At 43.0% G+C, this 16,225-nt stretch overlaps 1 protein-coding gene across 1 annotated transcript in view; it reads right to left on the reverse strand.

The window, feature by feature from the left end:
• Positions 1 to 8,686: 8,686 nt before the first annotated feature.
• The window catches only part of LOC132449949 (hormonally up-regulated neu tumor-associated kinase), an 11,048-nt gene continuing 3,509 nt past the window's right edge, over positions 8,687 to 16,225 (reverse strand). Inside the window, 9 exon segments of the mRNA XM_060041851.1 lie at positions 8,687 to 10,020; positions 10,716 to 11,034; positions 11,579 to 11,662; positions 12,024 to 12,204; positions 12,598 to 12,733; positions 13,574 to 13,701; positions 14,098 to 14,236; positions 14,391 to 14,446; positions 16,115 to 16,225. The exon segment at positions 16,115 to 16,225 is cut by the window's right edge and continues 59 nt beyond it. Of these exon segments, the coding sequence (XP_059897834.1) occupies positions 9,203 to 10,020; positions 10,716 to 11,034; positions 11,579 to 11,662; positions 12,024 to 12,204; positions 12,598 to 12,733; positions 13,574 to 13,701; positions 14,098 to 14,236; positions 14,391 to 14,446; positions 16,115 to 16,225 (1,972 nt within the window). The 3' untranslated portion in view covers positions 8,687 to 9,202.

Raw genomic sequence — 16,225 nt, forward strand, 5'->3', positions numbered from 1 at the left:
GTCGTCGTGAAAAAAACATAAGGGGAACCACTGTCGTTTTTTATTGGTCGCCATGAAAAAAAAAATGGGGTACCACTGTCGTTTTTTATTGGTCGTCATGAAAAAAAACACAAGGGGGTAACAATGTTGTTTTTTATTGGTCGTCATGAAAAAAAACATAAGGGGTAACACTGTCGTTTTTTATTGGTCTTCATGAAAAAAACCATAAGGGGAAACACTGATGTTTTTTATTGGTCGTCATGAAAAAAAACATAAGGGGTAACACTGTCGTTTTTTATTGGTCGTCATGAAAAAAACATAAGGGGTAACAATGTTGTTTTTTATTGGTCTTCATGAAAAAAAACATAAGGGGTAACACTGTCGTTTTTTATTGATCGTCATGAAAAAAAACACAAGGGGTAACAATGTTGTTTTTTATTGGTCGTCATGAAAAAAAACATAAGGGGTAACACTGTCGTTTTTTATTGGTCTTCATGAAAAAAACCATAAGGGGAAACACTGATTTTTTTTGTTGGTCGTCATGAAAAAAAACATTAGGGGTAACACTGTCGTTTTTTATTGGTCGTCATGAAAAAAATCACAAGGGGTAACACTGTAGTTTTTTATTAGTCGTCATGAAAAAAACATAAGGGGTAACAATGTTGTTTTTTATTGGTCGTCATGAAAAAAAAAAAAAGGGGTACCACTGTCGTTTTTTATTGGTCGTCATGAAAAAAAACACAAGGGGTAACACTGTTGTTTTTTATTAGTCGTCATGAAAAAAACATAAGGGGTAACACTGTCGTTTTTTATTTGTCGCCATGGAAAAAAAAAAAAGGGGTACCACTGTCGTTTTTTATTGGTCGTCATGAAAAAAAACACAAGGGGTAACACTGTTGTTTTTTATTAGTCGTCATGAAAAAAACATAAGGGGTAACACTGTCGTTTTTTATTGGTCGTCGTGAAAAAAACATAAGGGGTAACAATGTTGTTTTTTATTGGTCGTCATGAAAAAAAACATAAGGGGTAACACTGTCGTTTTTTATTGGTCTTCATGAAAAAAACCATAAGGGGAAACACTGATGTTTTTTATTGGTCGTCATGAAAAAAAACATAAGGGGTAACACTGTCGTTTTTTATTGGTCGTCATGAAAAAAACATAAGGGGTAACAATGTTGTTTTTTATTGGTCGTCATGAAAAAAAACATAAGGGGTAACACTGTCGTTTTTTATTGGTCGTCATGAAAAAAACCATAAGGGGTAACACTGATGTTTTTTATTGGTCGTCATGAAAAAAAACATAAGGGGTAACACTGTAGTTTTTTATTGGTCGTCAAGAAAAAAAACATAAGGGGTAACACTGTCGTTTTTTATTGGTCGTCATGAAAAAAACATAAGGGGTAACAATGTTGTTTTTTATTGGTCGTCATGAAAAAAAACATAAGGGGTAACACTGTCGTTTTTTATTGGTCGTCATGAAAAAAAACACAAGGGGTAACAATGTTGTTTTTTATTGGTCGTCATGAAAAAAAACATAAGGGGTAACACTGTCGTTTTTTATTGGTCTTCATGAAAAAAACCATAAGGGGAAACACTGATTTTTTTTGTTGGTCGTCATGAAAAAAAACATTAGGGGTAACACTGTCGTTTTTTATTGGTCGTCATGAAAAAAATCACAAGGGGTAACACTGTAGTTTTTTATTAGTCGTCATGAAAAAAACATAAGGGGTAACAATGTTGTTTTTTATTGGTCGTCATGAAAAAAAAAAAAAGGGGTACCACTGTCGTTTTTTATTGGTCGTCATGAAAAAAATCACAAGGGGTAACACTGTAGTTTTTTATTAGTCGTCATGAAAAAAACATAAGGGGTAACAATGTTGTTTTTTATTGGTCGTCATGAAAAAAAACACAAGGGGTAACACTGTAGTTTTTTATTAGTCGTCATGAAAAAAACATAAGGGGTAACAATGTTGTTTTTTATTGGTCGTCATGAAAAAAACCATAAGGGGCAACACTGATGTTTTTTATTGGTCGTCATGAAAAAAAACACAAGGGGTAACACTGTTGTTTTTTATTAGTCGTCATGAAAAAAACATAAGGGGTAACACTGTCGTTTTTTATTGGTCGCCATGGAAAAAAAAAAAAGGCGTACCACTGTCGTTTTTTATTGGTCGTCATGAAAAAAAACACAAGGGGTAACACTGTTGTTTTTTATTAGTCGTCATGAAAAAAACATAAGGGGTAACACTGTCGTTTTTTATTGGTCGTCGTGAAAAAAACATAAGGGGTAACAATGTTGTTTTTTATTGGTCGTCATGAAAAAAAACATAAGGGGTAACACTGTCGTTTTTTATTGGTCTTCATGAAAAAAAACATAAGGGGAAACACTGATGTTTTTTATTGGTCGTCATGAAAAAAAACATAAGGGGTAACACTGTCGTTTTTTATTGGTCGTCATGAAAAAAACATGAGGGGTAACAATGTTGTTTTTTATTGGTCGTCATGAAAAAAACCATAAGGGGTAACACTGATGTTTTTTATTGGTCGTCATGAAAAAAACCATAAGGGGCAACACTGATGTTTTTTATTGGTCGTCATGAAAAAAAACATAAGGGGTAACACTGTAGTTTTTTATTGGTCGTCAAGAAAAAAAACATAAGGGGTAACACTGTCGTTTTTTATTGGTCGTCATGAAAAACACCATAGGGGGTAACACTGATGTTTTTTATAGGTCGTCATGAAAAAAAATATAAGGGGTAACACTGTCGTTTTTTATTTGTCGTCATGAAAAAAATCACAAGGGGTAACACTGTCGTTTTTTATTAGTCGTCATGAAAAAAACATAAGGGGTAACAATGTTGTTTTTTATTGGTCGTCATGAAAAAAAACACAAGGGGTAACAATGTTGTTTTTTATTGGTCGTCATGAAAAAAAACATAAGGGGTAACACTGTCGTTTTTTATTGGTCTTCATGAAAAAAACCATAAGGGGTAACAATGTTGTTTTTTATTGGTCGTCATGAAAAAAATCACAAGGGGTAACACTGTAGTTTTTTATTGGTCGTCATGAAAAAAACCATAAGGGGTAACACTGTCGTTTTTTATTGGTCGTCATGAAAAAAATCACAAGGGGTAACACTGTAGTTTTTTATTAGTCGTCATGAAAAAAACATAAGGGGTAACAATGTTGTTTTTTATTGGTCGTCATGAAAAAAAAAAAAAGGGGTACCACTGTCGTTTTTTATTGGTCGTCATGAAAAAAAACACAAGGGGTAACACTGTTGTTTTTTATTAGTCGTCATGAAAAAAACATAAGGGGTAACACTGTCATTTTTTATTGGTCGTCGTGAAAAAAACATAAGGGGAACCACTGTCGTTTTTTATTGGTCGTCATGAAAAAAAACACAAGGGGTAACAATGTTGTTTTTAATTGGTCGTCAAGAAAAAAAACATAAGGGGTAACACTGTCGTTTTTTATTGGCCGTCATGAAAAAAAACATAAGGGGTAACACTGTCGTTTTTTATTGGTCTTCATGAAAAAAACCATAAGGGGTAACACTAATGTTTTTTATTGGTCGTCATGAAAAAAAACATAAGGGGAAACACTGTCGTTTTTTATTGGTCGTCATGAAAAAAATCACAAGGGGTAACACTGTAGTTTTTTATTGGTCGTCAAGAAAAAAAACATAAGGGGTAACACTGTCGTTTTTTATTGGTCGTCGTGAAAAAAACATAAGGGGAACACTGTCGTTTTTTATTGGTCGCCATGAAAAAAAAAAAGGGGTACCACTGTCGTTTTTTATTGGTCGTCATGAAAAAAAACACAAGGGGTAACAATGTTGTTTTTTATTGGTCGTCATGAAAAAAAACATAAGGGGTAACAGTGTCGTTTTTTATTGGTCGTCATGATAAAAAACATAAGGGGTATCACTGTTGTTTTTGTCAAATAAAATATAAGGAGTAACACTGTTGTATTTTATTGGTCGTCATGAAAAAAAACATATTTAAAAAAAAAAAAAAAAGTGTCCTTGTCAAATAAAATATAAGGGGTAACACTGTTGTTTTTCATCAGTCATCGTGGGAAAAAAACATAAGGGGTAACACTGTCGAAATGTATCGAATAAAACATAGGGGGTAACACTGTCGTTTTTATCAAATGAAACATGAGGGGTGACACTTGTTTTTTATTGGTCTAAATGAAAAAAAACATAAGGGGTAACAGTGTTGTTTTTTATTGGTCGTCTTGAAAAAAAACATAAGGGGTAACACTGTTGTTTTTTATTGGTAGTCATGAAAAAAAACATAAGGGGTAACACTGTTGTCTTTGTCAAATAAAATATAAGGGGCAACACTGTTGTTTTTCATCAGTCATCATGGGAAAAAAACATAAGGGGTAACACTGTTGTTTTTATCAAAAGATACGTAAAGGGTAACACTGTCGTTCTTTATCTGTCGTCATGAAAAACCCATAAGGGGTAACACTGTCGAAATGTATCGAATAAAACATAGGTGGTATCACTGTCGTTTTTATCAAATGAAACATGAGGGGTGACACTGTTGTTTTTTATTGGTCGTCATGAAAAAAAACATAAGGGGTAACACTGTTGTTTTTTATTGGTCGTCATGAAAAAAAACACAAGGGGTAACACTGTTGTTTTTTATTGGTAATCATGAAAAAAAACATAAGGGGTAACACTGTTGTTTTTTATTGGTCGTCATGAAAAAAAACATAAGGGGTAACACTGTTGTTTTTTTATTGGTCGTCATGATTAAAAACATAAGGGGTAACACTGTTGTTTTTTATTGGTCGTCATGAAAAAAAACATAAGGGGTAACAATGTTGTCCTTGTCAAATAAAATATAAGGGGTAACACTGTTGTTTTTCATCAGCCATCATGGGAAAAAAACATAAGGCGTAACACTGTCGAAATGTATCGAATAAAACATAGGGGGTAACAGTCGTTTTTATCAAATGAAACATGAGGGGTGACACTTGTTTTTTATTGGTCTAAATGAAAAAAAAACATAAGGGGTAACAGTTTCGTTTTTTATTGGTCTTCATGAAAAAAAACATAAGGGGTAACACTGTTGTTTTTTATTGGTAGTCATGAAAAAAACATAAGGGGTAACACTGTTGTCTTTGTCAAATAAAATATAAGGGGTAACACTGTTGTATTTTATTGGTCGTCATGAAAAAAAACATATTTGAAAAAAAAGAAAAAGTGTCCTTGTCAAATAAAATATAAGGGGCAACACTGTTGTTTTTCATCAGTCATCATGGGAAAAAAACATAAGGGTCCAAGTCCACACCATGGATATATTGGGCTAGCCCCACCAGTCAGTAAAATACTCTCCGTCCACTTCAACAGAGAAACACTCTGAGCATGCGCATTTCAATGTTTCAAGTCCAATACACATTGCATTGGGCTGGTGGGCTTAGAGCCCCTCTTGCCCCTCCAGACGCACTAAACTCGACAAAAAATTAAATAAAAGCGCCGAATTTATTATTTTATAGTACTTTCTGGGGAGATTATTAAAAAAATATATATATATATGTAAAAAAATATATATATTCTATTTTTTATATATTTTCTTTTTATTCATTTTCATTTTCTTTTCTTATTTTCTTGTGAGAGTAGCGACTTGCCCCTAATGACCAGTCGCCACTGGTCATTCTGACCTGGGACATTTATAATTGTCGGCCCTCGTCATTTTTTCCGGTCATCGACCGGTAATAACCGAAAACGAAAACTCTGCTATAAACCGGCCTAACTTTCACCGTCAACACCGAACCCCTTCTTCTTCGCACGGCTATCAACATCCGAAACATACGCTAGTTACATTTTCTCCAACAGCAGTTTCAAGAACGGGTAGCATAGAACTAACGTTAGCCAAGTGGGGGCTCCATGATTGCTAAATCTAATGAGAGGTAAAATTGCCATTAAGGAAGGAAAGCATAGTATGCCTTGCGAAACCCAGTATGCCTTATGAAACACCTTGTGATTGGTCGATGAAACGCTACCAGGAACGCCTAAAGGGCATTCTTGTGTCATGACGGAAACGCCCAAGCTTGCAGCTGGACCCTTCTCTGACGCCCTGCTTAAAGGTCAAGTTTACCTTTGACCTCTTGGAGGACCGCAGCCCTAAATCGTACCCTTCGAACCACCTCATTGGTCACACGCTGGCATAAACATGGCTAAGAGAATCGTGTGAAACTCTTACATATAGAGGACCAATATCAAAACAGTAAATAATATGTGTTTAAGTTGAGCCCATCCCGGTATGGCGGAAGGTTCTCAATAAAGAAACCCAATAACAGTGTTCTGTCCACTGGCTATGCGACGGTGTGAAGTGAAAAAGTGCACCTCTGCTTGCTGGTTGGGTGAATATTACGATTATTCTAAGTAAGAGAGATGTATGGTTCATCTAATATTTACAGAATATATCCGTCATAGGATACTACTTTGATAGTATTTGTCATAACATCACCATCCATTCATCCTTATTAATGTGCCCAACAACAACAATCATTCAAGAATAACTAAAGATCTCTGCATCATTTCAACATCCTTCAGTCAAAAACAAACTGGGTTTTAAAATAAACATACTTAATGAATGAATAACTCAACCCAACTAGTAAACTGGCCTACATTTGACTAAAAAAGCAATTAGAAACTAATCATTAATTATACCCTGGCTAATTAATGATCCAGGAAAATATGGAAAAAGGGAATCCAGTACTGCAATGCATAAGGCCAGTGTGGTATGCAATATCCCAATACCTAACCAGACATCCTACACTGTGTCTTCCTATCTGAATACCTTATGAATAGTATAATCTGGCTGTGGCTGTGAACTTCAAATGACCCTCCCTGCGTTACCTGGACTCCCGCCAAGCAGCCGGCCTCCGTTGACATCTCTATCGCTCCGATCAGAACAGAGATGATCCATATCTCGCTGAACTCCGATGACCACCGCTCCCCAACAAAGGCATTTTCTGTTTCAATCGGAGACCATGTGGACTTACATGTGTTTGATTTCGCTGATGAACATTTCGTCGGTCTTCAGAGAGGTCAATTGTACATTGTGGACAATGTATTCAATTCACTAACTTTATTCTAGAATGTTCTATATATTCCAGCCACAGCTAACAACGTTTTAGGTTGTATCTAACGTTGACCTTGACCATATTCCTGTGGCTCCATTCAAAGGTTAAGCCTGGTGAGTCCGGGGTCGTTCCCCTCCACTTCCCTCTCGGGGGTCGCGACCCCGTCATCGCCATAGATACGTTGTGCATTGGGAGCATCCATTATTCATGTGGTTTCCATACCTCTGCTGCCCTCATTTGCTCATAGAACATAGAGAGCTCATGGTCCTTCATGCACATTCAGCTCACCCCTCAACAGGGACTGTCCTCTCTGTCTCCCCCTCTTTAAGACAACAGAAGCACAACACAAAAAAGTCTGCAGTCGTCTTTGGGTTTTGTCTGCTCACACCTCTTCACCTCATGGTGTAGCAGCTGATATGAATTTCAACCTGAAACCCTTCAGGGTATTGTGTTGTAGCTGTAACTCTTGACCGGGAAATTGTTCCTCAGTCGTGTCATCCTCCCAGAAACGTTGCATTAAACACCTGGATATTCGTATTTTAAAGTATGTAAGAGTGTGTGTGTGTGTGTGTGTGTGCGTGTGTGTCTGTGTGCTCTCTGATATAGTATCAGTGCTTAGTGGTTCATATCACTGTTAAGTAGCTAGATAGGTAACCGGAGTGGGGAGAATATACACCTCAATAGCATCAATCTGTCCTCACTAAAAAAAAAACACGCACAAGCTCGTACGTACTCAGACTGCAAGCGCACACACACGCACACAAACACACTATCAGGTGTCACTACAACACATGCAATATTCAGGATTCGCTGAACAGCAACCAGAATCCTCTTCCAGTCTGCAAAGCATCCCATTATTAATGACCCAAAAGAGGGGAGAGAGAGAGAGAGAGAGAGAGAGAGAGAGACTCTCGGAGGAGGTTAACAGAGAGGCAGCCAGACACAGACACAATGAATCGCCGATACAAGTTCTGGGGTTCAAGGCTGAACTGAAATATAGATCGAGATTTGAGACTTTCATTCAGCAAATGCATGCAACGAATCACAAGAGCTCTGTTTGTGTGTAAAAAAAATTATTTAGACAAACACAAATAACAGTAAATACAAATGCGGTCATCAGGTCGATACAGTTAGAACAACAAGCTGTACAACATTGGGATTGACTCACTCGCGAACACACACACACACACACACACACACACACAACCTTGCACACACTCTCACACATCCATTCATTCACACACATGCTGTCAGGGAGGTGTTCTTTGTTTTCTGAATAGTTAAGTCTTTGGCACTGTTTGATAGCATAATCAATGCGTTGTAATCCTGTGTAAGTGCTGTGGTCAGGCTTTCCAATACTGTAGAAACATAAGACACTTGAGTTAAGCCTATGAAATACTGTCCGGGGTGTCTGGAGGAGTCGCCAGTCAATTAATGTTTTTTAATTAGAAGGACGGACGATAAACATGTAAATCCATTTAGGTCACCTTGATATCGCTTACATTTAAGGCCCTGTCCCTCTTTCTTTATTTTTTTCTACCTTTTTGCCTAGATATGATGGTTAGACCCTATTAGAATACATTCGAAACATAGGTTTCATTCACATATTTTTCTTAGGGAAGATTTAAGAGTTGTAAAGAGAGAGGGAGAGAGCAGAAAACAGCTGATGAGAGCAATAGTCTGAACCTAAACAACCCAAAAGACGACTCTTTCATTTCTCCTTCGCTCTCTCCATTGCTCTGCCCTTTGTAAGTGTTGCATCACGCACCTGTGATTGACAAAGGATGGATTCCCAGAACCAATCACGGAAAAAAGCTGATTGGATATTCTCACATCGCACACAGCTGACCCATAGCTATGCCATTTCTAACCATTTACACTCCAATCATATCTCTTAAGTCTTACATACAGCACCTTTAATGTACATTAGCCCTTTCTTATATTGACATACTCGAATTCTACTGTATTATTCCTGCCGTTTGGGGGTCCCAAACCCCCAAACACTACACATGGCACCTGAGATCAACTGTTCCTGTTCCTCCTCCTCCTCCTCCTCCTCCTCCTCCTCCCCGTCACCACCCTCCTCCTCCTCCTCCCTCCTCTTCCTCCTCTTCATTCAGTAGTCCATGCTGTGCAGGTGGCTCTTCCTCTCCGTCTTCCCCTGCAGGGCGGCGGGCAGCAGCGGCAGGTTCAGCTCGGCCACGCGGTGCTGGAGGGACGGACGCAGCTGCACCGTGTTGCGCTTGACCCCCGTGCCCCCAGCCCCCGCTGTCCCTCCTCCCCCCCCTCCTCCTCCTCCTCCTCCTCCTCCTCGACTGGCCGACTCCCCCGCCCTCTTGCCGCGGTCCCCCCTCAGGCCCTTGGCCCCCAGGGCGTGCAGCCTCTGCGAGGGGAAGGCGGGCGGCTTGGACCCGTTCACCAGGAACCCCGGGGGTCCCGTCCGGGTCAGCCCCACCCATGTGAGTTTCCTGCCGCCGCCGCCGCCAGCCCCGCCCACTTTGAGGCCCACATGACGCAGGCGGGGCAGGGTTGCCGGCGGCGACACCTTGGCCGTTTCCATGGCGTTCTTCCCCCCCAGGCGGCCCCCCCGGTCCGGGTCGAACGGGGCTTTGACGTCGGCCTCCAGGAGCATCCTGGGAGATATTCCCGCCTTTTCCGACGAGTAGAACGTCTGCAGCTTCTCCAGCCGCTCGCTGCCGCTCAGGCGGCGGCTGTGGTTGTCCGGGTGACGGTTGTCGTGGTAACCCGCCTCCCCGCGGGGGTCCGTGGCGCCGTCCGAGTGGGTGGTCCGCAGCAGGTGGGGGGGTCGGGCGTGGGATCTGGCGGCGCTGCTGCTGGCGTCGAGGACTTGGCAGGGGGCGGAGTCACAGAGCTTGGTGGCAGAGTTTTTGGGCGGAGAGAGATGGACCAGCTCCCTGTGCCCGAACATGGACACTTGAACACACACACGCACGCACGCATGCCGCACACGCACACGCACACGCACACACACACACACACACACACACTCACACACACACACACACACACACACACACACACACACTCACACACACACACACACACACACACACACACACACTCACAAATATTAACATACACATACACCCTGAAAATTCTTTACATATAGTCAGAACAGTAAACTTAATAAACCATTAATTAACACATTAACAATTAATGCATTTAAAGATCTAACCAGCAATGAATAAACAGTTAATTAACAGCTAACGAATGGTCTACTCATCATTTACTAATGCGTTCATGTTTACTTATGTTGTTCCTGTTAACTAAAGTGGACGTGTGTGCATGTTAAATTAGTTATTCATCAAAACAGGAATCAATAGGGTTAAGGTCAGGGTTACCCCTAATCCACTAACCCTGACCTCAACCCTAACCATCACCCCTTAGCTAATGCTTTACAATAATGCTTATTGCTACTTTAAATGACTACATTTCTACATCATGTTAGTTCATGGTTACTTAATTCAGGAGTAAAGTGTAACCATATAGTAAAAATAAATACGTTCCGTTTTTTGTTACCATTTGTTAAAGATAGAGCAGAAGCCAGGACATAACCCGGGTGTTCGCTCCTATACTGTCACTTGAACTCACTACGGGTCGATCCGTACCTTTAGGAAACACCAGCTCCCTGGTATCCACGGTGATGGCGACCTCCTCGTCTGATATCCCGCCTTCTCCGGCCAGGGGAGGAGCCGGGGGCGGGGAGACTAGGAGGGGAGGGAGGGCAGGGAGGGAGGAAGAGGAGGAGGAAGAGGAGGAGGGGGAGGAAGGAGGCAGCTGAGGGAGGGATGAAGAGGGGGGCCGGTTCTCCTCATCGTCTCCCCCCTGGTCCCTCCTGAAGGGGTCTCCGGTCCTCCTCCGCTGGTTCTGACTCCTCAGCGGGCGGAAGGCGGGCTGCTTGTTGACGTTCTCGCCAGCCGCCTCCTGCTGGAATTAGCAGGGATTTATGATTGGCTGTCAAGTGTGGAAAGTCGGTGTGTAGATTGTTAAAACCGCCACTTGTCGAGATGCCGCCTCTTCTGACATGTTGGTAACTTTTAGCACTTTTATAATTATCTAACCTAGTTCAGTGAGAGTGTCTGACAGACTGCTAGCAAGAATCTAGTGTTGAGGAAATTATGTAAAGCTAAATTCCAATGTGTGTACTGGGTGCTTTTTACAGTAACGTAGACTACGTTATCAAAATACCCTTTCAAAGGGTTGTGTTTTATGTAGCCCATAACACAAATTACATGTCTGCTCTACATAGAAATGAGACTGTTCCGGCAGAGACACAAATCTAGTGACATAGACCCATTTAACATGTTTAAAGGTGTCATCGTGGAAGAATTTTTGTTATGATCAACACATGTGTCTGTCCTGACCCCTCTGTGAAACGGGTCTAAACCACACACTGACCTGGTGCTGTGACAGAAGATAAATGAAACCTTAGTGCAATACAAAGAATCGGTTCTCCAAGAGTTTTAATTACCTGTGGTTGAGTCTTGGATCCACTACCCTTCCTGCCCCTCCATGTGTTTGTACTGGGCAGGCTTTCCTCGTTGCCGTTGCGCTTCTGTTGCATTGAGCAAATTAATGTGCCAAAGTCATTTTCTTAGTTAAGGTGAACCATAGCCCAACATCACATTGCAGATTGGTTTGCATAGGATGACTCCCCCTATAGATTGAACGCACTCTTTTGCAGGCATAACCTCTTACCCTGGTGTTCAGGTCATCTGCTAATTAAGTATATCAATCGATCAATCGTGGTGACAACCATTGGCAGATCAAATAATTAAAACTACAATTTCCATTGGACATTGGACAAACAGCGAATCCCAGCCTGCTGGAAGTGATGGTATAGTACAGTGGCCATCTTGGAAACGTTAATATAATGGCCTCTATACATGAGGCCCTTTTGGAAGGTGTGTGCGTACCTTGTTCGGTTTTCTCTCGGCCTTCTGGCCCCTGCAGAGCTTGTTGAGCAGCAGGTGGTAGGAGGCCATGATGGAGGACGGCCTGTTGTTGGTGAGCGTGTGCACGACGTCCGCCACGGAGTAGCCCAGCGTCTCCGTCATGTAGGTCACCACTGACGAGTTCAGCTCCTCTGCACTCAGCCTGAGGAATGAGGTGCATCAAATGGAGGTCTCGCTCATGTTAATGCAAGGTTAGGGGTTTGATTCCCACTGCGACTGAGTCTGCATGGTAAGGATGTACGCACTGCGGTATTATGTATGCATATTATATATTGTATGACAATTGTATATATTATTGTAAATATTGTACAAATAATGATAATTATATCAAAGTGGGCAAGATCATTATAAGGGTGTTTGTCTCCCAGTCGAAAGATTTTGGGTTTGAAACTCCAACGTCATCAATGTACCTCGGTATCCTTCAGCGAGATGCATGACCCCTAACTGCTCTTTAATCACATATATCTAAAAATACCGTCATCCTCATCATCATCTTCATCATGACCACTGTCATCATCATCTTCACCCTCATCACCTGTTCTTATGAAAGAGCGACAGCAGAGGCTTCTTGGCGTATCCCTCGTTGAGCCATCTCTCCTCCATGGCGGCTCGGACGCTGGGTCTCTTGGCCGGGTCGGCCTCCAGCAGAGACAGGACGAACCCCACGGCCCCTGTGACCACACAACACCGCACAACACCGCACAACACAACACCACACCACACAACCAGACACAGAGAGACCTTGAGATGGAGATGCAGGGTATAACCATTTTAATTTTCTTCTCTTCCAATCCAAGTGTGTAATTGGCGCTCTGAGATGACGCGTTGGTGGATCCAAGTGTTTCTTTTATTTCAATTGAAGCTATTTCTTTGCCAATTTGTATACTTTCCACCTGGCAGTTTTAACTCTAAATAAAAGTATTTAGAGCTCCCCATAAAAGTAGTAGTAGTAGTAGTAGTGGTAACAGCAACACCGTGATGCGCAGGGCCTGACATCGATCGCTAGGGCTGACGGCCGGCCAGAGAAACCAGACTGCGTTGCGCTGCCAGGGTCTGAGAGGTTGGCACCGGGACGCACGGGCACCGGAGCGTACAGACCAATCGGATCTTATCGCCCGGTACAGAGCGAGAGAGCGAGGGAGAAAGAGACTGGCGATGATTACGGTAACAGGAGCTGTGTTTGTTTGCGGTGACAGGGCGCCGAGATGAGTTAACTAAAAAGACTCTTTGTGTGTGAGAAAGATGGACGGAAATTAAGCGGCGGGCGAAAGTGAGACACCGGTCCAGGGACCGCAGGTTACTTAGATACCGTTGCATCCCATTGAGAAACGTTTGGGTTCAGTGCGGTCAAAACCTTCTTCTGTGTCTTTACAGCCCACAGAAACACACACACACGTGTTTATGTGCGTGTGCGTGTGCGTGCGTGTGCGTGTGCGTGTGCGTGTGTGTGTGTGTGTGTGTGGGCTATGTACGTTGGTACCTTTGTGAGGGCTTATGTAAAGGGGGGTCACCTTTGCTGACGTCGTTGGGTATGGCACTGATCTCTCCGTTGACCATCTTCTGATGCAGCTGTTTGATGTTGAACGGCTCCACCATGAAGGGCAGAGTCCCCGTGAGCATGGCAAACATGCTTACACCCCTGTTTACACACGCACACAAACACACACACACACAGGCAGGTATGAAGGCAAATGTATGAGGACACAAACAGACAGACGAATACAAATGGTTTTGCTTCGCATTGCAGCCTGAGTTGTACTTCAAACAATCTAGTTTCCTGTCTAGCTCAACTGCTACAGCATGGCATTCAAACAGCCATAGTTAAGGGTTTTGGCGTCCCAAAGGGGGCACCCATGCACTCAGGGTAGTGTAAAAATATTTGGACGAAAGTGTCCACCATATGGCACAAAGGCATTCATTCATGGATGGAAGATAGGTGATAGAAGCAGGAGCCTTTTAGAGTCTGAATCACATTCTCGTCTGAACCAGTCCAAACCGATCTCATAGACGTGTTGTGTTCAGAGGAGGGGCTTACACGGACCAGACGTCCACTTTGGGGCCGTACTTCCTGTGAGCCAGCAGTTCCGGGGCAGCGTAGGCAGGACTTCCACACTGGGTGTTAAGAAGCTCCAGAGACAGAGACTCCGCTTTCAGAGTGTTGCTCAGACCAAAGTCTGGGTACAAATATGTACAGAGGAAAAAGGTTACGTTGCTAATGTCCCGCAACACACACTCGTAAAATGGTGCACTCAATTATTCGAGTGCACAGGTATGTAAACCTGTGACCTGTGTTCTGAGAGAGAGGGATATCCGAAGGACTTAACGTACCCACAATCTTGATATTGTTATGCTCGTCCAGGAGGAAGTTCTCAATCTTCAGATCTCTGCAGAGAGGAGACAATGTTGGAAAAGACACATTTCTTCAGACAAAGAAAAATGCATGGTTCAATTGTACACTTGGGTATGAGTTAAGAATTTATTTCTGTCGTCAAGCTGTGATCAATATACTCGACAGTTCTTCAATGACTTTCAGAAATCGAAGAAACTTCGGTTCACTTTTAGGAAGCTTTGTCCATTGATTGAATCTCAGCTGGTAAAAGCCATATCCTGTCCTGCGCGGCCCATCGTCCAGTTATCAGACTGAGATCCAGTTTCCTGAGTTCTGTGGTACCGTTTGTCCCTCCTCGTCCTCCACCGAACTGAGACCCCTTTAGTTCACCTGGGAAAGTAATCTCCGGTGCCTTTGAACACACCCCTCCAACCTCCCCCACCGTCTCACCGCCAACCCCAAAATGGCGTCTCTAAAACTATCGCCCAGTGACATGAAAAGTTGTGGTTGAACAGGAAAGGGAGGGAGCAGCCTTTAAACTACAGCCTGGAGATCCACTCTGCACCACGTTTGACCGCCTTAATCGCACACACCGCCACACTAAACCATGTTCACGCAACTACGACTTACATTTCAAAGAAGGGGAGAAGAAAGAAGGGAAGGGAGAGGGGAGTGAGAGTAGACAAAAACACAGAAAAAACTCCATGAAAAGGGAGGCAGTGGTGAACCTGTTAGATGTGGGTGGCAGGTTCATGCGAGTGCACGTTTTTTCACACGTCCTGAACCGTTACATCTGTGTGTGGTAATGACGAGAAGTGTTTTTGTGCGTGTGTATGTGTGCTTTTGACCCCGCGAATGATATCGTGTCTCAAATGGGGCGCGAGACGGAGAGAGAATGAAAGAGAGAACGAGAGAGAGAGAAAACAGGAGAGAGAGAATAAGAGAGAGAGCGAGAGAGAGAGAGAACGAGTGAGGGACCACAAGAGAGAGAGACAGAGAACGAGAGAGAGAGGGAGAGGGAACGAGCGAGAGAGAGGGAGAGAGAGAACAAGAGAACGAAAGAACGAGAGACAGACCACAAGAGAGAGCGAGAGAGGGAGAGGTGCCATTTGACGGGCTGGGAATGACATCGTTGAGGGACTTCATTAGAGAGGAAGTGGACGATGTCGTGATGATGTGTGAATCATGGCGCCGCGCGGTACGATGAGGTCACTGCCTGGTAATCACATTGCCACCCTCAGAGGAGCCAGAAGTCTGAAAACCATAAACCCACCCCCGTTCTCTTTCTCTCTCCCTCACTCCTCACCTCTCTCGCCCCTCTCTCTTTCTCACTGTACATTTGTGTGGGTGCGTGTGTGTGTGTTTGTATGCGTCTATATATTTATATGTAGGGCCCCTCACACCTACACCTACTAAAATTCCTTAACAGTCTCAACAACCACAAACGCCCCCTTCCTGACATTGCCTTTTGGGGGAGGGTAGTCTACGTTAATACCCCAATGCCCTGTGTGTGCGTGTGTGCCCGTGTGTGTCCTCGTCTGTGCGTGCGCGTGTTCGAGTGTGCGTGCGACAACGTTGTGCACGTGTGTGCGTGTCAACGTGTGTGCGCGCCGTGTGCGTGCGTGCGTGTGTCTGAACCGTAGTCCAAAACCCGAAACTCTTTCTCCAAACGCTAGCCGCCGTGGGACAACACAAGCGAGCGCTCGCGCATCACGTGCATCACCTGTGCACGACGCCGTGCTGGTGGAGGTGCTCCACGCCGGAGAGGATCTGCCGGGTGTAGCGCCGCACCTCCCGCTCCTCCAGTCTCTTCCGCTCGCAGATTCTGTCCATC

This window comes from Gadus macrocephalus, chromosome 21 (genome assembly GCF_031168955.1).
Source record: "Gadus macrocephalus chromosome 21, ASM3116895v1".
NCBI lineage: Eukaryota > Metazoa > Chordata > Actinopteri > Gadiformes > Gadidae > Gadus > Gadus macrocephalus.